General features: G+C 34.9%; 3 protein-coding genes across 4 annotated transcripts; 2 read left to right on the top strand and 1 right to left on the bottom strand.

The window, feature by feature from the left end:
- Nucleotides 1-10676: 10676 nt before the first annotated feature.
- Nucleotides 10677-12750, top strand: LOC133819617 (large ribosomal subunit protein uL3m). The gene is made up of 5 exons (XM_062252908.1): nucleotides 10677-11107; nucleotides 11208-11417; nucleotides 11561-11665; nucleotides 11782-11895; nucleotides 12070-12750. The coding sequence occupies exons 1-5, from the start codon at nucleotides 10784-10786 to the stop codon at nucleotides 12241-12243; spliced, it is 927 nt and encodes a 308-aa protein (XP_062108892.1). The 5' UTR covers nucleotides 10677-10783; the 3' UTR covers nucleotides 12244-12750.
- Nucleotides 12751-13490: 740 nt separating this feature from the next.
- LOC133819616 (aspartic proteinase A2-like) lies at nucleotides 13491-17096 on the top strand. 2 transcript variants are annotated; one of them, XM_062252907.1, is made up of 14 exons: nucleotides 13491-13704; nucleotides 13952-14291; nucleotides 14383-14443; nucleotides 14540-14634; nucleotides 14740-14852; nucleotides 14930-15098; nucleotides 15185-15224; nucleotides 15400-15464; nucleotides 15559-15672; nucleotides 15766-15830; nucleotides 15934-16090; nucleotides 16201-16320; nucleotides 16443-16531; nucleotides 16727-17096. In XM_062252907.1, the coding sequence occupies exons 2-14, from the start codon at nucleotides 13965-13967 to the stop codon at nucleotides 16809-16811; spliced, it is 1500 nt and encodes a 499-aa protein (XP_062108891.1). In that variant the 5' UTR covers nucleotides 13491-13704; nucleotides 13952-13964; the 3' UTR covers nucleotides 16812-17096. The 2 variants fall into 2 exon arrangements, with proteins under 2 accessions (XP_062108891.1, XP_062108890.1); XM_062252906.1 differs by having other exon boundaries at nucleotides 13933-14291.
- A 683-nt stretch (nucleotides 17097-17779) lies between these two features.
- On the bottom strand, nucleotides 17780-18904 carry LOC133819618 (1,4-dihydroxy-2-naphthoyl-CoA thioesterase 1). Its single transcript, XM_062252909.1, has 3 exons — nucleotides 18514-18904; nucleotides 18232-18423; nucleotides 17780-18109 (listed from the first exon to the last, which is right to left on the bottom strand). Exons 1-3 carry the CDS (start codon nucleotides 18673-18675, stop codon nucleotides 17954-17956), a joined length of 510 nt encoding a protein of 169 aa, XP_062108893.1. The 5' UTR covers nucleotides 18676-18904; the 3' UTR covers nucleotides 17780-17953.
- Between the last annotated feature and the right edge of the window lie 721 nt (nucleotides 18905-19625).

The following is a 19625-nucleotide window of genomic DNA, read 5'->3' as shown; positions in this document are numbered from 1 at the left end:
ATCTATATACTATTAGTAAACATAAATCTAGATAATAAGATGAAGAAGTAGAGATGAAAGAAAATAAATCACTAAAATATATAAACTTTAAGCACATGGTGAATCAAAAATATCAAACAAAGTCATAGTGCATATAGGATCATCCTAACCTTCCTAAGAAGGTTAGCCTATTATGCTAGACATTCTCATGAAATTCTAGAGAGAAAATATGATAAATGAGACTAAAATTTGGTAGAGTTTTGCTACCTAAAAATTACATAGAAAATGTGAAGAAATAGTCCATATTTATAGAGGAAGAAAAGGACTAAAAAGAAATTAAACAACAATTTGGGGTTTACAAAATAAATCTGAAATATTAATAATAAAATATGATTTTGAAAAATCAAATCTTAGTATAAATATTAGCCTAGTTATTTTGGTGTATGGTCATATTTCTCTTTTTCTAAAATACCACAAAAGAAGAGCTTTAAAGCTCAAAATGGGAAGTTCATGCCCCAAAGTGCTTAGGAGAGTGGGTTGGTGCAGCTGGTGGGTTTGACCCATTCCCAACGAATAGGGGCATGCCACGTGGGCGGCTGGTTGAAGGGAAAAGAAGGGCCGAACTGGGTCGGCAGGCGGGTCGGGAGCTGGGCGCAGGTTGAGGCTTTGGCTGCTAGGATGCTGTGTTGAAGGAAAATGGGCTCAAATCAGGTCAGTAGGTGGGCACACGGGTGGGTCACGCAGGTTGCTGGCTTGCTGAAGCGGGCGTGTGGCGCAATGTTGGCGCGCCACCTGGTGCTGGGAGAGAAGAATACCAGGCAGGCTTGGGCTATTTGGGCCAAAATTGTGGACCAATTTTCTTCAAAAATGCCAATTTCCTCCTTTCTTCAACTTTATTTATTTCTTACTTCTTTCTTTTCTTTGTGACAAAATGCATATTTAATTCCTACAAAATAACAATAAATTAAATCATAATTAAATATTTTATTTATAAAATAAATCATATTAATTCAATGAAAATAATAATCAAAACTTAATTTATTTTGACATTTAAGATCAATAAATGTGCATTTTTCACCTCTAATCACAACCCCCAACTAGCTTATTGCTAGGGGTGAGCATCAAAACCGCCAAACCGCGGCGACCGACCGCACCGCACCACACTACATCACAAACCGCGGTGTCAAAAGTGGAATGGTTCGGCATGGTTTGTATCTTAGCTAAACTGTGCGATGCGGTGTGCGGTTTGGCAGTGTGAAATTTTGGTTTGCACCACACCGCACCGTATACTTACAAATATGTTAAAAAAAAATAAACTTTACATATTTACCATTTTTTAGTAACATAATCTGAAATTAGGAGCCCACTTAAATTAGGGTATAACCTTATTCTCTAACACATCATACACGACAACAACTTCTTCCTCTCTCATCTCATTTGCGCCTCCTCCCTATCATCATCTCTATCTCACACATATTTTTTAACACACTTACACCGTGGAAAACCACCCAAACCACACCGCAAAAAATGGTTTGGTTTGGTCGGTTTGGTGCAACGAAATCACACCGCACAGTGTGTTCTAGCTACTATACCGCACTTATGGCGTGGTGTATTAAAAAGTGTTTAAACCGCCCAAACCACACCGTGCACACCCCTACTTATTGCTAGTCCCTAGCAATTCAAGCGGATAAAAATTATTACCAAGATGAATTAGTGAACTAAATTATGCAAAATCATTTAACAAAATTGCAATGCCCTGAATTCTCCGATGTGGTTTAATGGCGGGATTAGTAGGCCAGGAGGGCCATACTTGCTTAATGATGCCATTAATTGATAATATGCATGTATATGTGAATTATATTATAATATGATGTTATATGCATGCATGTGGGTCAACATTTGAGTATTATGATATTTTGATAATTTGGCACGTTAAGGGTATATTTGTGAATTTGGGTGCATATTGTGATTTGTGAATGAGAATCCACTATTATGGAGATATATTCGAGCTATTCAGCATGAGACAATCCTATATAATGGATTAACAGTTTTGTCATAACGGGGTCAATTATTGGGTAATAGAAATGTTTATTTGATGATAAATTGGGAGTTATTGAGATCAGGATGAAATTCTGGAAGTTTTGACTATAATGTCCCCGGGGGTGTTTTTGGGACCCCGAGCACTATGTTTTATTTGAGGTTACTTAAGCTTGAAGTAGCTTATCAGATAGAACGTACGTTAGAAAACCTCTCGTTCTCTCCTTCGTTAGTTCATTTTGTCGTTCAAAATCTCGAGTTCTAGGAGTAGGAATCAAGCGAGGATCGAGGCATAGCGATCCTAGGAAAGATTAGAAGCTTCTTGACCGAAGGATTTGACGGAAAACAACCCAATCGAAGGTAATCTAAGTTTAAAGTTTTGAGTTTTTAGAGTTTCTAAGCTTTGAATTGGATTTTGTGAATCGTTGAGTTTTTGGTTCGATTGAGCCTTGGGTTTTGATGGTTTGGGAAGCTTGGAAACTTTGATTTGAAGATTTGTGAATGTTTAGGCATGTTTTTGGAGGCTTTGGGATGAAGGAGAACGTGTTTGGGGATGGCTCTGGGTTGGGGGCCGCAGCCCTGTTCTTGGGCGCCGCGGCCCTAGCTTGAAGAAGCAGGTGGCCGAGTCTGTGCCTGCTGGGCGCCGCAGCCCTATGTATAGGGCGCCGCGGCGCTTGCCTCAGAGATGGCTGGGGGCCATGGCCCAAGGTGCCAGGGCCGCAGCCCTTGAGCAGGGTTGAGCTTGTTTGTGTGTTTTGACCCCAGGAACATAGTTTTAGGCCTCGGGATTGTTCCTACTACTTGGATTAGTTTGGATTGACGTCCCGGAGGCTAGATATTGGTTTGGAAACCTATGTTGATCATTTTTATTGATGATGTCCCGTATTTGGTTATGATTAGGTGATCGCTAAAGGACTAAAGGTTGATCGTTCTCAAGGATCGTTCTTTTAATCATTCTAGCTCGAATCTGAGGTAAGAAAACTGCACCCCATATGTGACATGCATGGTTATTCTTGAGGCATGTTGATTGTGTAAATGTGGACATGAATTGATTATTGAATGCTTAGCAATCTTGCTCACTTGTGCATGGTACTGACTAATTAGTCAAATTTGGCAAAGGTGTCAGTATCAACTGTGAAGTTGTGACTCATTAGTCAAGTTCGGCAGTGGTACTGGGCATTGGTCACATAGTGCTGACTCATAAGTCAGGAACGGCGTGTTCAACGCAAGCCAATAAATATTAGATCTAATCGATATCTGCATTGAATGACTCAAAGAGCATTAATGCCGGACCGACCTCAAGTTCGATGAATACTATAAGCGCTTGTGTGACTTACCCATCAGTCACTCATCTGTTAAGTTAGAGACTTACCCATCAGTCTCTCATCTGTTTAAGGCTAGTGGCTTACCCAGCAGCCACTCCTCTGGTTAAGTTAGTGACTTGCTTGTCAGTCACTCAGTATGGTTTTCTAGAACCTCAAGTGATATTCACTCATCTGTTTAAGAGTTATATGTTCTGCGTGATTATAATTATAATCAGTTGACAATGTTTATATGCAATAATGTGTTTTCTTGTTGGGCCTTGGCTCATGGGTGCTATGTGGTGCAGGTAAAGGGAAGGAAAAGCTCACCCAACCTTGAGTGAAGAGCTTAGGTGGTGATGTGTACATATGCGACCGCTTGACCACCACGGCCAAAGAGTTCTCAGAGGAACTAGGGAGTTTACCCTATTTTTGCCGCTTAGGTCGACGGGTTTATAATTTTGAAACAATAATGACCTTTTTGAGTTGTAAATAACTTGTAAAAGATTTTGTGGGCCCATGAACAGTTTTATGTATTTAATAAAATATATCCTTTCATTTTTATTGGTTTTTCACCTTAGCCTGTTACCCCAGAACAGTTACGGTGAACCAAAAATTTGACCCGCTACCCAAGTCCTTTGGTTAAAAACGTGCATCTAAGTGTTATTATGTCAACGCATAATAATTAAAATATATGCGTTGGTAACATAAATTAATTTTGTTGTCATGAATTTTGCAAAAATTTAACTCAAAATTTCAAAATGGTAATTAAAATATATTTCAACGCATGAATATGCATACTACCCCCAACTTTAAATGAGACATTGTCCTCAATGTCTAACGTTAAGCTCATTGTGTGAGAAAAATGGAATATGATAACCAACAACAAAACCCCAAAAAGTAAAGTTCGCAACATAAAATAAAGACACAAATTAAAATAAAGCACACTAAAAAGAAAGATAAAACCTGATCGGTTTTTGGTAGACAAAAGCATCGCTCTCAGGTAAGTCTACTAACTGCATATTTGCGTACTATCCTGTATCAAAAATGAATTTTCTTTTATCCTGTGTCTCAAAAATAGAAGCGTTAGTAACATTTTCAAGATAAATAAAATGTTTGGGTTCAAAATCGTGGAGGAAATTTGGTGAATGTTTCATGGCAAATATGTGTATGATTTCCTCAACGATTAAGTATATCACATCAGTATGATAGCTTCCATTTTTCTTTGGAGTGGTTGGAAGAATTTCAGTATTGGAAAGAGTTTCACTCCAAATGGTAATAGCATCATCCTCATCGGGTATAGAACTGAGAGTAAGGGATCTAAAGAATTCGTATTAGTGTCATCTAAAGAATTCGTATTAGTGCAGACATTATATAGAGGCTCATGCGGGAAGTTAGGAAAACATTGCTCAAAATTCATGGGAGGTGGTGCATGGTAGTTGTACTCAGGCTTCCAACTAAAATCTACGGGGTTGGTCTATTGACACGATTTTTCGCCAACAGGTAATTATACGAATAAGTAGGATGGATTAGTGCAAATTGGTAAATCGTAATATGAAAAGAATCGTAATTTAGACTTTGGGAAACAGTTGACCCTGATTTTGGCCAACTGACACAGAGTCAAAATACGCTTGACGTGGACAAATACGTTGAAATAAATGTGATGACGAAAACAATAAGAACACAAGAGTTTATAGTGGTTCGGCCCCAGGATCTGGTAATAACCTACGTCCACTTGAATTGTTATTGAAATGAGATTCAAAGGGGTGATCAAAGAACTAGGGTTCAATGAGTTTCACTGACCTTTGAATAAGAAGATACAAATATTCTAGTGTGATTTCTCTATAATCTCAAAAGATCTTCTAGTCCCCCCCCCCCCCCCCCCCCCAAAAAAAAGAAGTCATCTCCCCTGAGCTCTTTTCTTCTATTTATAAGCTCAAGGAAGATTTACATTAATTTGTTACGGATATTATTTCCTAAATAGTCGGATACTCAGGAAATCATGGGAGATAATTTCGGATTCAATCATAATTGCCTAAGATTTCCTCCGTGTATAGCGTTCGTACGACCAGGCTGGTTGTAGGAAGAAGTTTATCGTGTGACAGTAGGTGTCTTCCTGGTCGATAGTCGAGCATGGATTCTGCCAGATGTCAGCCACGTGTATTTAATGCCTGCCATGTCATTCACCTCTGATTTCTGGGATAACAGAAACTAATAGCAGTAGAAAGATGGTCACTCCCTTTCTTTTTAGGTGGTTCGAAAGTTAAAATCTCCCTAGTCCACTAATTGATATTATCTCTTTACTCTTTTCTTACAATGTGCCTTGTTACAAAAATCTCCCAACCCCTTGCACTACCCAGGGTCTTGGTATTTATAGGAAGATGATACCTGGGTAGGTATTGGGGTCATCCCGTGATCTCCTCACCCATCAAATCATTTATGTGACTCTATTGATTAATTCCTAAACCTGGCAATGAAGTGTGGTCTAATCAATAGGCAAGGAGGGATTTGGGTCGCATGGCCCAAATCAGGCATGGGATGTCTGAATACGCACATTTATACTGCGCATCCAAGAAATTAGGAATAAAATAGACATGTGATGTCTGATATATGCACGTTTATATTGCATGGTTGACTTTACAAGGATTCGGGTGTCAGAGCTCTACCGCACCACGAGCTTAATGTGGCACCAGCTTGTGACACTCATACTGCTGACGATGCCTCCGAATAGCAGTTATCTCTCTAATCAACTCGGGCTAGATAGATGGAGGCCCATAACAATCAGCTCCGGGTGGACGATTGACACGTGGCAGATCGAATTAGGCCCTTCTTTAGCTCGCCACACTGCACGAATATTTAGGGCGTACATGGTCCAACTAGAATTATGATTCCTATGGTCGACTCGTTCAAAGTTACAATAACGTTCATCATAATCTAGCTCGGGAACCTCGTAACTTTCTCTTTCAAACTTAGTTTCTAAAGCCTCAAGTTCTCGATATTCTCTTACACTAAGTTTGCATGCACTCCTAAAACGACTAGTACCCTCAGTAGCACTAGAATTATGGTTGTTTCTAACTGAAGGATAATACGTCGGAAAATACAGCTCGAAACGTTTTTTCTCTTCATCATTCATTTTTTTTTTAATTTTTTTTTTATGGTTTTTTTTTTGTTTGTTTTACTTGTTACCAGGTCGATTTGAGGTTTTTAGAACGGTCTCACTTAAGACCCACACTTTATCTAGAACTCCCCGAGGTTGCTAGATAATTGTGGAGGGGTCACAATTCATAAAAACGGTCATTTTACAACCAATACTTACTAGAACTCCCCGATGATACTAAGTAAGTATGGGTGAAACTTTACTCAAATTGGCCTTTAAGCAAAAATTTGCTTATATTGACAAAACAAGCTTGGTTTTTTTTTTTAATTATTTTTTTTTGTATTTTATGAATTTTTTTAAAAAGATTTAAAACCTAAACATAAAAAAAAACTAATAACAAAGTAAATAAATAAATAAATAAAGAGACAAACCTAGAAAAATAAAAAAAATTTATCTAAACACAAGAAATAAGATGCTCACAAAGCCTAAAAAAATATTATAGAAAAAAATAAAACAAATGAATAAAAGGGCTCAAAAAAAAATTCTAAGAAAGTAACATTTTTTCAAAGATGAGGAAAAACTAAGTAAACAAAAAAAAAAAAAAAAGTAATCCTACAAACACATAAAAAAAATAGTACCAAAGTAAGATAGAAAAAAAAAATGTAACTAATCCTAAACACAAATAATTAAAATAAAAAAATAAATGAAAACTAAACTAAGAAAATATAAGCAACCAATTTATATCTTTTTTTTTTCAAGTTTATTTTTTTATTATTATTATTTTTACTACAATTAAAAAAAAGATAAAAATAGAATAGAAAAAGATACAAAAAATAATTAAAAAAAAGAAACTAAATACACACACAAGTATTTTTTTTCAACAATAATAAAAAAAAAGAGAAATAAAAAGAAAAAAAATAACAACAAAATAAAATAAAATAAGTTACAAGAAAAAAAAATAATAAAATAAGGTACAAGAAAAAAAACTAAATAAACACACAACAAGCTTTTTTTTTTAATTTTTTTCTTGCAACAATAATAAATAAAAAGAGAAAAAGAAAACTAACAAAATAAACTAAGAAAAATAATGAAAAAAAAAAAACTAAGAGAAAAAGAAACAAATGTTTTTTTTTTTGGCACAACAATGACAAAAAAACTGAAAAACTAACTAAAAATGAACAATAAAAAAATAATGATAGTGATTTTTTTTATTTTTTTTAAGAGTAAATAAGATAAATCTAAAAAAAAATTCTAAAGAAATATACACAAAAAGAAAATGATAGAATTACTTACCTCTTTTACAAAATTTATTGATTTTTTTTTTCACTATTACCTCCCCGGCAACGGCGCCAAAATTTGTTTAACGCCCAAACGTGACTTCCACTTAGTGATAGTCGTAGTATAGATGGGCAGTGAATTCCACAAGGAGGTAAAGAAACAAGTTAATCAATAAATAAATATTATAGATAAATAATGTGAAGAAAATAGAACAAGTGATATTTTTGTTGTTTTTTAAATTTAAAAATTAGAAATAAAGATAGAATAAAATGTGATGTAACAATAGGAAACAAGTAGGAAGGATCAAGAGTCACTAATATGCATACGTATTTATTTGGATCTTTGATTCACAAAAATTACACAAATGGATAGTTCACATCCCAACTATTCATTTGGAAGATTTAACATTGATGTACAAATATATTTTACAAAAATGTATTCAAGTGATTATTATTCTTTACCATGGAAAGATGAGATAAATCTTATGAGAAATCTAAAAATGACATTATACCATTGACAATAATATAATAAAATATTGGATATAAAACCTAACACAAATATTACTTTTACTATTTATAAAATACATAGAAAGAGCATGACTAATTCAATATAGATTTTAGCAAAATTACATATATATAAGTGAGATGGAGAAAATGATAAAGATATTATCTATATTATTTTCACTAATTTGATAATACATAGAAAGTGCATGACAAAATCTATATACTATTAGTAAACATAAATATAGATAATAAGATGAAGAAGTAGAGATGAAAGAAAATAAATCACTAAAATATATAAACTCTAAGCACATGGTGAATCAAAAATACCAAATAAAATCAAAGTGCATATAAGATCATCCTAACCTTCCTAAGAATGTTAGCCTATTATGCTAGACATTCTCATGAAATTCTAGAGAGAAAATATGAGAAATGTGATTAAAATTTGGTAGAGTTTTGCTACCTAAAAATTACATAGAAAATGTGAAGAAAGAGTCTCTATTTATAGAGGGAGAAAATGACTAAAAAGAAATTAAACAACAATTTGAGGTTTACAAAATAAATATGAAATATTAATAATAAAATATGATTTTGAAAAATCAAATCTTAGTATAAATATTAGCCTAGTTATTTTGGTGTATGGTCAAATTTCTCTTTTTCTAAAATACCACAAAAGAAGAGCTTTAAAGCTCAAAATGGGAAGTTCATGGCCCAAAGTGCTTAGGAGAGTGGGCTGGTGCAGCTAATGGGTTTGACCCATTCCCAGCGAATAGGGATATGCCACGTGGGCGGCTGGCTGGAGGGAAAAGAGGGGCCAAACCAGGTCAGCAGGCAGGTCGGGAGTTGGGCACAGGTTGAGGCTTTGGCTGCTAGGCTGCTGTGTTGAAGGAAAATGGGCTCAAACCGGGTCAGTAGGTGGGCACACGGGTGGGTCACGCAAGTTGTTGGCTTGCTGAAGCGGACGCGTGGCGCAATGCTAGCGCGCCGCCTGGCGTTGGGAGAGAAGAATACCAGGCGGGCCTGGGCCATTTGGGCCGAAATTGTGGGCCAATTTTTCTTCCTTTCTTCAACTTTATTTATTTATTTCTTATTTCTTTTCTTTGTGACAAAATGCATATTTAATTCCTACAAAATAACAATAAATTAACTCATAATTAAATATTTTCATTTATAAAATAAATCATATTAATTCAATGAAAATAATAATCAAAACTTAATTTATTTTGACATTTAAGAACAATAAATGTGTACTTTTCACCTCTAATCAAAGTCCTTGAAATATTAATTTACAATATTAAGTTCATTAAATTTTTATTACTAATGTGTCAAATAACAATATTAAAGAAATAGCAAGTAAAAAAAATATACAAAAAACTAAACATGTTTCCTTAATGTTTATATTATATGGTCAAATAGTAATTTTTCCCCTGAACTATAGCCCGTTTTGCCCCTGAATTATTTTTTGTGGCAAAAAATACCTCAAAACTATGAAAACCATTGCAAACATACCCATTTTGTTACATTTTTTTCAAGCAGTATGCTATATAATCATATGTCATATATATAGTTACAATACGAAAGTCTATTTAACTAACTGAAGTTAGTTGAAATCGAGTTTATTGACATTCAACATACAAAAATTAGTTTTAAAAATGAATATACATATTCTCAAAATTTGTCATTATACTACTATCTATATATGCATTTGCCTGTTAAGACTGTTGAATTCCGCCGTATTAGCGAAACATCAGTGCTCCATGAGCTAAGTGTTTAGAAAAATGAACGAAATGCAATATAACAGGCACATTTACAATAGTTGACCTATGTTCAATTTCATCATTTTCAAAAGGATATTTAGGATTTTTGCCCCTCGAATTATGACCTATACAGTATCGTGCCTCATTATTTTTTCGGGCCATTAAAAATTCCTCTGAACTATTCACAGTGTTGTAAAATGGGACTTTCGTCCAATGTGGCTAACGACATGATGCGTGTCTCTTTGCTTGCTGATGTGTCTTGGTCATGTCAACGCTATGTATGTATTTTAAACAAATTAATTTAAAAATATTTTAAAAAAATTATTGAAATTTAATAAATTTAAAATAAATTATAGTTTGTAAAAAATTGTAAGATTTGATTTGATTTAAAATATTTTTAGTATAATGATTTATTTTAAATTTATTAATTTTTAATAAAAAAAAAGTATTTTAATGTTTTTAAATTACACATGTAATGCTGACGTTGTCAAGACACATCAACAAGTAAAGAATCACGTCAGTATTAGTCACATTGGACAAAATTGGACTTAGTCCCATTTACAACCCTGAATAATTCGTGAAAAATTAGGGGCACGATAATTTACAGGTCATAATTCGATAAGGAAAGATCATAAATAGTCTTTTTAAAAATACAATTTTTTCATCATGTTCATGAACCAATTGTACATAAAACGGCAAGTCGTTTCGGGAAACAGCACAAACCCCATTCAAAACCCTACTACCAAACTACACTCCATTTTTTTTCGTTTGGGTCTTTCGTTCGTCTTCTTCTTCTGTGCCAGTAGTAGTGGTGGTGGTGGTGGGCGGTGCACTATGTCGGCCTTGTCCAGAGGAGGTCTTGTTTCCCGTTTCCGATATCTCTCACTCAGTCCGGCTACCAGTGCTTGTACTAGTAGTAGGAGATTCTGTAGCTCTGATTCTTTGGTGGATGCCCATGAAGCCACTCGTATTATCGAAGCCAAGCCCGGCGTCATGACCCCCAATTCTAGGCGGCCTGGCCTCATCGCCATCAAATGTGGTATGACGGCGCTATGGGACAAATGGGGTGCTAGGGTTCCCATTTCAGTGCTCTGGGTCGATGACAATATCGTCTCTCAGGTTAAGACTCCAGAAAAAGAAGGCATCGTTTCCTTACAGGTATTCTTCTTCTTCTTAATTATTATTAAGTTGTGGAAAATTTAATTTTTAAAAAAAATGTCATTTTTCTTATTCTAATGATGCTTGTTTCGGTAGTTAGATTGGTTGTGGACAGAAGAAAGAAAAACATTTGACCAAACCTGAAGTGGGTCATTTCAGAGCTCAAGGTGTTCCGATGCTAAGGAAATTAAGGGAATTCCCTGTCACAGAAGATGCACTTCTCCCAGTGGGTACTTCATTGGGCGTTCGTCATTTTGTTCCAGGCCAATTTGTAGATGTCACAGGAATCACAAGAGGGAAAGGTTTCCAGGTTGACTTACCATAACCATTTTGTAATATTACTAATACTAATACTAATACTGGGTTTGATCTGTTGCCCAAGTTTATGCTTTGCTGTACTTATGGTGTGGTGGATCAACACATCTTACCGGGTGGTCTTTTCTGTCTTAAAAGGGTGTGATGAAAAAGTATGGATTTAAAGGAGGCCCAGCTTCTCATGGTGCATCATTATCACATCGAAGTCCTGGTTCCACCGGTCAGAGGGATGCTCCTGGAAAGGTCTATACAACTTCATGTTCTAAAGCCTCATTTCATTCATTTCAGTAATATAAAATATCAACACAAACTACAAAGTTAACCTACTTTTTGTTTGTTCTCTTGGTTATTATGAACAGGTTTTTAAAGGCAAAAAGATGCCTGGGCGAATGGGTGGGCAACAAAGAACTGTTAAAAATGTTTGGGTTTACAAAATTGATCCTGCTAGGAATTTGATGTGGTTAAGAGGCCAGGTATGTTTTTTTGCGGATGTACAGGAAGGAAATCTTCCCTATGTATATCTGATAATCACAAAGTAAAACAAAATTTGTATTTTAAGCAATTCATTGGAGATGTTTGTGGAGTTACACACTGAAACTGCTTTTATTGTCCTAAGTCTTGTTGTCTAAATTTGGTATGTTCCACAGGTCCCGGGTGCTAAAGGGAACTTTGTATTTATAAAAGATGCTGTTTATAAGAAACCTGACATTTCGCAGCTTCCATTCCCTACTTACTTCCCCGCGGACGATGAGGACACAACAGAATTGGAACCTCTGGTTGCCGATCTTGGGGAAGTAGATCCATTCATGGTGGCAGATTAATCTGGTCGCGAGTGTTAAAACACCCTGAAGAAGTAGTCAGGTTGGTCAGCTTGATTAGCGTGTGATCATCATCATTGCTTTTGTAGTGAAACATACAGTTTGACAAATTTGTTGTGAGAAGAACCATATGATATGCTTAAAGAGCAAAGTGGAAGGTGGCTAGAGGGCATGTAATCTTCTTTTGTTGAGTGGATTCATCCTCGGAAAATTTTGAATGTGGCTAACCTTTCATTGGAACTGGGCTAATGAAATAAGTTTAGGAAGTTGATACTATGAGTTGATCATTTTAGGTCATGCATGTTGACAAGTTCCTTAAAATTTAAGGAAGTTTCAAGTTATAAGTTTTATTTTCAACCATGCCTTGGTCTGTAACTGGAAGCGCGTAGACAATCCATCATCTTATATTTTTTTTTTCCTTTTTGGATGTCTTTCATACAGAGTCATTTACTCAACTGAATTAAAATAAGTGAAGTATTTCAATTATGAATTGGCTAATGTTCTGAAACATCGAGTGCTCATGATACATAGAACATTGTTTGATAAGTTTGTTCTTCTTTCTCATTCATTTGTGTAAAATTGTGTCCTAAATCGTTAGATTTTGTCTTGTTGTTTTGATAGTTAAATATCTTAAGGGTAACCTAAAAAAATGAAAAGAGTGAATATAATATGATGAGTTGAGATAAGGATGTGGTGTAGGTGCACACTATTACTTTCCCCCGGCAAGAAGCCTACAATATTGTACCATATAGAAACACGAATCTAAACAATTACCACTATAGGAGAAGGTATTTATACTCTGAATGATGAAAATGAGGTGCCATTTGGAATATCCGAAAAAAACCATGCATATATACAGAATGTCATTTGTTGAAATGGAGTGCAAAAATACAAAATTGTGATGGCATTTTACCACTACATATTCATGGACATATACTACCAGAAGGTCCTTTACAATTACTAGAACATTTTTGCTACTAGTCAATATCATGTAGTTTAAACAGGCAGTCTTTGTTCGTTATTGCAATTAAAAAAAATCACTACTATTGAAGTCTTCAACAGTGACACCAGATAATTCACGCAGGCCTTTCTGTGCCAGGGAAAATCCAACTCCAACAGTTTTAACCGCATAACATTTCAGTTCCCACGCAAGGAATGTTGTACAACTTACAAAGTTTTAGCAATAAATAAAGAAAAAGCAATAGTATCTCCAGGAATTGTCAAGAAAACAGTTGAGAAAGTATGAGTCAAAGATAAAACTAAATTGCCAGAAAGGGCACATAGAAAGAAAGAGATAAGATTGACCCGACCTTGTTAGTGTTGGAAGTTAGAATGATAATCATAGCTTCCAAAAAGCTTCTCTTTCAAGGGAATCCTTCCATCCCATCTCCATTTGATTTTTACACTCTCAACCCAAATCAAAATCCTCAAATCTCATGATAATATATAGTAGCAGCAGAATAGGTACTTTTGTGTTACATGCTTGCTTTCGTAGAGTACGACTGTATTCATCCTCCACGAAGTTACCTGCTTCTTTCCTTATCTGTCTAATCCATAACGTTTATTATTCATTCTTTCTACGTAAATTTTCTGTCTTTGAGTATGTGGTATGTATGTATGTATATATGTATGAATGTTATGTCAGTTCTTTCCTAATCACTTGCCCGCTTCTTCTTATGGTTCAAAATTAAGATTTTTGACTTCAACCCAGATAGATAATCTCTATGACTGTGAATATGGGGATCAAAAGTTTTCTTCTTGCGCTCTCTATGTTATCCTCCTCGGCTTTCGCCACTTCCGATGAAGGGTTACCGAAAATAAGTCTCAAGAAGTGGCCTTTAAGCCTTAAAGGAATAAAAGCTGCAAGAATCACTCATCATCAATATCCTTCCACTCAAAATAACATGGAAGCTGTTGTATATCTGAAAAATTATCTAGATATCCAATATTATGCAGAGATTGGTATTGGTTCACCTCCACAACCTTTGACTGTTGTCTTTGACACTGGTAGCTCAAATCTTTGGGTCCCATCTTCAAGATGCATTTTTTCTGTGAGTTCTCTTTTTCTCTTTCGTCTAGTTATGACTGAATTATGCTTCTCTAGTCATGTGTCTTGAGCACTTTGTAAACGTCTCCATGCAGATTACTTGCTATCTTCATTCCAAGTTCAAAGCAAGACTCTCCTCTACCTATACCAAAATTGGTAATCTTTTCATGCTTTACATATTCTTTGTTGACATGAAATAACTGCCAAAATCACTGTTGATAAATTTGTTGTCGGTTTTCTTTTGTTATTTAGGAATACCTTGTAAAATTCCTTTTGCTTCTGGATTCATTTCCGGCTTCTTCAGCCAGGATAATGTAAAAGTTGGGGATGTTGTCGTTAAAGATCAAGTGGGTTTTTTTTATTTATTTTGTTTATGATAAATCTTAGCATTTTGCTTATATAATTCTGTCTTTCATATAATTGATGTTATGTATGTTTTGGTATCTCCTCAGGAATTTGTTGAGATCACAAGAGAAGGACTTTTAGCATTGTTAATTGCAAAGTATGATGGGGTTCTTGGACTTGGATTTCAGAATATCGCTGTTGACCAAGCCACACCAGTGTGGTATGTATAGTTTTAGCATAGTTTTGGTTATGAATTGTCATATGTTTAGTGAACATGAACACTTGTTTTTGGTATAGGTATAACATGGTAATTCAAGGCCAAATGGTCCAGAAAGTTTTCTCTTTCTGGATAAATCGAGATCCAATGTCAAAGGTGGGAGGTGAGATTGTCTTTGGAGGTATTGACTGGAGGCGTTTTACCGGTGAACATACTTACTTTCCAATTACTCGAAAGGGTTACTGGCAGGTACTTTTTAAAATGAAAGTCTTGCTCTCTCCCTTTATTACTTCCCAGTTACTAAACAGTGTAATTAGTTATGTTAATATTTCCAGATTCAGATGGAAGATGTGCTTGTTGCTGGCCTGTCCACAGGTGGTTCTCTAAACTTTCATTTTTTTTCCAATTTGTTGTGTTGTGTTGTGATGGATCATTTGTGTAGGAATTTAAGTTTCAGATCTTTTACTAACATATACTTATAAACGATGACTTCATTTAAAAAAAAAAAAAAACATTATGTATCATCATGTATGTATGTATGAAATTTCAGGCCAGTGTGCAGCTGGATGTGGTGCAATTGTGGACACAGGCACTGCCTTCCTTGCCGGTCCAACTGTATCAATTCATGCCTCAAACTTTAATTTAAAATTTTCTTTCTTGGACTCTTTGCAGTGGCTCCTTTACATCATTTAATAGCTCTTGTTTTCAGGCAATTGTTGCTCAAATTAACCTTGCTATTGGAGCAGAGGGAATTGTGAGCTTGGAATGTAAAAATGTTGTTTCAAACTATGGGAATTTGATATGGGACTACTTAGTATCAGGGGTATGTATGTTTCCTGCTTATCTTTTCTTGAACGCTAAGATTATTTGCAGTAATGAAGAAATGCATTTATATTATTTTCAATGCTTCTGGCAGTTGCGGCCTGAGATAGCCTGTGTAGATATTGGACTGTGTCCATATAATGGATCAAAATATGTGAGGTTATGAAATTTCCTTTTTCTTTTTCTCTCAGTGTGGTGTAGACAAGTTTAATTATATATCTTTATTTGAATATTCATAACAAGAACTTGACTTTTTATGCAGAAAAAACATTGAGACAGTAGTTCATAATGGAACTCAAACAGGCTCACCGGTTAATGAGACTCCATTATGTACTTTCTGTGAGATGATTGTCTTCTGGTTTCAAGTACAACTTAAACAACAAAAGGCAAAGGATAAAGTATTTAAATTTGCAGATGAGGTAAGCTCCTACTTTAAGGTTGAAACTGTTTTTCCAATTTGTGATATCAAGACTAATCATCTAAAGACTATTACTAATTAATCTTCTCTCTTAAATTCTTGGTGGTAAAGTTATGTGAAAGGCTCCCTAATCCCTTAGGAAAGCCATTTATCGATTGTGATAAGATTGGAGTCCTGCCAGATGTGACATTCACCATCGGAAACAAAACCTTCTCCCTTTCCTCGAAACAGGTGTGAGTTTTTTCTTTACTCACCTGCCAATGCCACCAATATTTTTATAGGCTTTAAGCTAGCAATAACGATAAAATCAATATTGATTTCCATTGAAAATGTTTCACATCTTTTGATATCAGTATGTACTAAGAGTTGTAGAAGGCTGGTCTACTTTCTGCATTAGTGGGTTTGTTCCTTTGGACGTTCCTCCTCCACAAGGTCCCCTCTGGTAAGTCATGTAGAATTCAATTTAACCCATATGACTTTATACAACTGCATCAACCATGCAAATGTCTATTTTTTAAGAATGAATCAAAACTGATATATTTTAAGAATGCTGATCCACATTATTGTTAGTTCATGGAAATATTTACTCGTTGAATGTTTATAGATGAAATTACGGGTTTAGTGTGTACACTTGCAGGGTTCTTGGAAATCTGTTCTTGGGAGCATATCATACTGTGTTTGACTTTGGAAATTCCCAGATAGGATTTGCAAAAGCAGCATAATGGCAGTAAACTGTTTAGATTAATACTAAGCTAGAGTTATGAGATTGTAAATTTAAGTAAAGGTATTGGTAAAGGGGTATGCACAGTACACATCCTAATTAGCCTCCAGTTGGGTTTAGGCCATAAGGTTGATGTCATTTGCTTGCAATGCAAGGATACTAGATATAATGATATCATCAGGGCTTTGTGTAGCCCTTATTCAAACTAAAAACACTGTACAATATTTCTAGCTTTTGTTGAGAAGTTTGACCAGTTGTAATATTTCTAGTTGTGGGTGCTCTGTTAGAGCTTGAGTTGTAATTGTTTTGTTGAGTTTCAATATATTCTCTTTTCATAAAAAAAAAAAAACACTGTACAATATCTCAAACAATAAATATGTAACTGAAATTCAATACATTTGGAACTTTGCCTTTGTTTTTTCAAAAACCCTGTTCTGTAATGTAATGATGGCTCCATTGCCATTTTTTTTAATCTCAAAATTCAACATTAGAGAGAAGGTTAAGATCCACAGGTATTGTTTGCATGAAAACTGATACGTTGATTCGTGGGATGAGAATTGGGGAAGGAGTGCATGTGGGCTGTTTCTTCTCCACCTCCCTTATTTGAGTCCTTTTCAATTTTTATTGCTTATTCCTGTGGTAGAGGAAAGGAATCTGAGCCATGAATTTATTCAAAAAATAGGAAAAGTAATTCATTTATATTCAGTCTTCACTGTATCATTCATTTTATTGATCTTTGCTGCAAAAGACCTATCAAATATTCATATTCATTTCTAGGTTCTGCAAAGGCGATTCTCCTACTGAGAAAAAAAAAAGTAGTGCCAGCAGCAGCTATCCCACTTCTGGAAAGAAAATGTAAATTCCTGATGTAGATTCACCCACCATAAATCATCACATTTTTATTACTCAGCCAATGTATATGATTGATTGTATCTCAATGTGTACTTGCAGAAATGTGATCTATATGTCTTAAGAATGAAATTTGCTCCTTTATTTATTTGAACAAGCAGCTTATAAATTACACATTTCAAAGTTCTGTCTTTAAGTATTATGAATTATCAGAGTGCTCAACAAGTAGCAAAAACAATTCTGATTTTTATCATTTTGATTCTTACAGCTAAATTCTGACTGTGGTACTATTAATCATAACTTTGCATACTTCTTGAGAGCTTTTTCTGCATCTTTTGCATTCTCTGGCACTGGCAGATTAGATAAAAGGGTGACCCTAGATGATGATACCAAATATTTCTTCTCCTCTGAGTTTGAAGGATCAGTCTTCCATAGTCTCACCTCCCACACCTGCTTAAAACCCAAGTTAAAGGAAATTATGATATGAATAGTGTTTTTGAGCAAAAGGGGTCACACCACACAGAGAGATAGTAGAAAAGGGATAAGAGTGAGTGTGTGTGTCAAGAACAAACCTGAACAGTTTTACCAACAGAGATGGGGGTGGCTTCAGCCAGAACAAGGTCTCCCAACTTGGCACTTTTCAAGTGGTTGATGCTGAGTTGAATTCCAGCTACCCTTTGGTAACCAGAAGCTATGTGGGCTCCTATGCTAGCCAGTGATTCAGTTATCAAAGCTGACACCCCTCCATGTAGCACCTTGAATGGCTGTTTTCATAGCCCAATCTGACATATATTAACATATTATGAAAGACTACAGAATCCATGTAAAGCTAGTAATACAAAGAAGAAGAAGACCTGACAACACTTGAGGGTGATAGGAAGGCGACCGGAGACTTTGGCTGGGGACAATTGTTGAATCTCGAAACCAATAGCATATAGTGGAAAATCCAAAGCTTCTGTCTTTATCTTTGATGAAGAATCACCTGGTGGTGGTGGTGGTGGCTGTTGCTCCTCCATATAGTTGTAAATTGCAGATAAGATTGCCTTTGTTATGATCTTCTGCTATTGGGATACTTGATCAAGATTAGATTCATGATAACAATGGATTCATTGCGTAATTTGTGTTGTAAATTCAGAAGAAAGAAAGAAACTTCTTTCTTTTTCTGTTCTTTTGTTGGATAAACCAGACGTGAGGTGGGGTGTGGAGTGAAGATGAGTCTCATCCGATTTGGCATAGTGTCCACCTCATCAGTCACTCTCATTGGCACTCTTTTATTATTATTATTATATTATATTCTCAGCACACAATAATTTTAGGAGCTATGCTATCCATCACGCTTGAAATTTTGCACGATCCACCAGTCATTTGTTGTTAGGTTCGGGTGTCATTCTTTGTACTAACATTGTTAATTTTATAAAAAAATAAATTTACTCCTTTAGTATTATTTATTTTTGCAAAATATCGTTCTAATATTTTTAGTTTTCAATAATGCTCCTATGGTGTCACGTATTTTGAAAATATAGATATTTAGTATCCTTATTGATAATTTTTTTTAATATAACTAAATTATCAGCAGTTATATATAACATGTAGCTCGCATGATTGAGACTAATTTGATTAAATTGGTAAAATTTTATTAATTAAACTTGAGTTTAGAGTACCATATATATATAATTTTAAAATACAGGTACTAAATATGTATGATTTTAAAATGCATGCTACTAAATATGTATGATTTCAAAATACAAAGTACCAAATAAGTATTATTTGTAAGCACATGTACCAAATTGATACTTTGTAATACAGGGTAGCCCTAAAAAAAATAGTAACCTAGAGTTTTGAGGGTTAAATTGAATAGTGAACAAAATTTTATGTCTCGGACTTTAATATTTAAAGGATCACTATATATTTACTGGGAGTTCATTAGAAAAAAAAAACTTAACTAAAAAAAATTGTTGTAATACTA

This window comes from Humulus lupulus, chromosome 2 (genome assembly GCF_963169125.1).
Source record: "Humulus lupulus chromosome 2, drHumLupu1.1, whole genome shotgun sequence".
NCBI classification, from domain to species: Eukaryota; Viridiplantae; Streptophyta; class Magnoliopsida; order Rosales; family Cannabaceae; genus Humulus; species Humulus lupulus.
The sequence above is the reverse complement of the archived record's forward strand: the minus strand, read 5'-3'. Positions and strand labels throughout refer to the sequence as shown.

What these genes read in the sequence shown, in the direction of transcription:
- LOC133819617 (XM_062252908.1), top strand. Translation starts at nt 10,784, where the DNA reads ATGTCGGCCTTGTCCAGAGGAGGTCTTGTTTCCCGTTTCCGATATCTC. An exon ending in AAGGCATCGTTTCCTTACAG is followed by an intron (nt 11,108 to 11,207) that starts GTATTCTTCTTC and finishes TTCGGTAGTTAG; the next exon opens with ATTGGTTGTGGACAGAAGAA. An exon ending in TGATGTGGTTAAGAGGCCAG is followed by an intron (nt 11,896 to 12,069) that starts GTATGTTTTTTT and finishes TATGTTCCACAG; the next exon opens with GTCCCGGGTGCTAAAGGGAA.
- LOC133819616 (XM_062252907.1), top strand. Translation starts at nt 13,965, where the DNA reads ATGACTGTGAATATGGGGATCAAAAGTTTTCTTCTTGCGCTCTCTATG. An exon ending in CTTCAAGATGCATTTTTTCT is followed by an intron (nt 14,292 to 14,382) that starts GTGAGTTCTCTT and finishes GTCTCCATGCAG; the next exon opens with ATTACTTGCTATCTTCATTC. An exon ending in ATGTTGTCGTTAAAGATCAA is followed by an intron (nt 14,635 to 14,739) that starts GTGGGTTTTTTT and finishes GTATCTCCTCAG; the next exon opens with GAATTTGTTGAGATCACAAG.
- LOC133819618 (XM_062252909.1), bottom strand. Translation starts at nt 18,675, where the DNA reads ATGGAGGAGCAACAGCCACCACCACCACCACCAGGTGATTCTTCATCA. An exon ending in TCACCCTCAAGTGTTGTCAG is followed by an intron (nt 18,424 to 18,513) that starts GTCTTCTTCTTC and finishes CTATGAAAACAG; the next exon opens with CCATTCAAGGTGCTACATGG. An exon ending in CTGTTGGTAAAACTGTTCAG is followed by an intron (nt 18,110 to 18,231) that starts GTTTGTTCTTGA and finishes GGTTTTAAGCAG; the next exon opens with GTGTGGGAGGTGAGACTATG.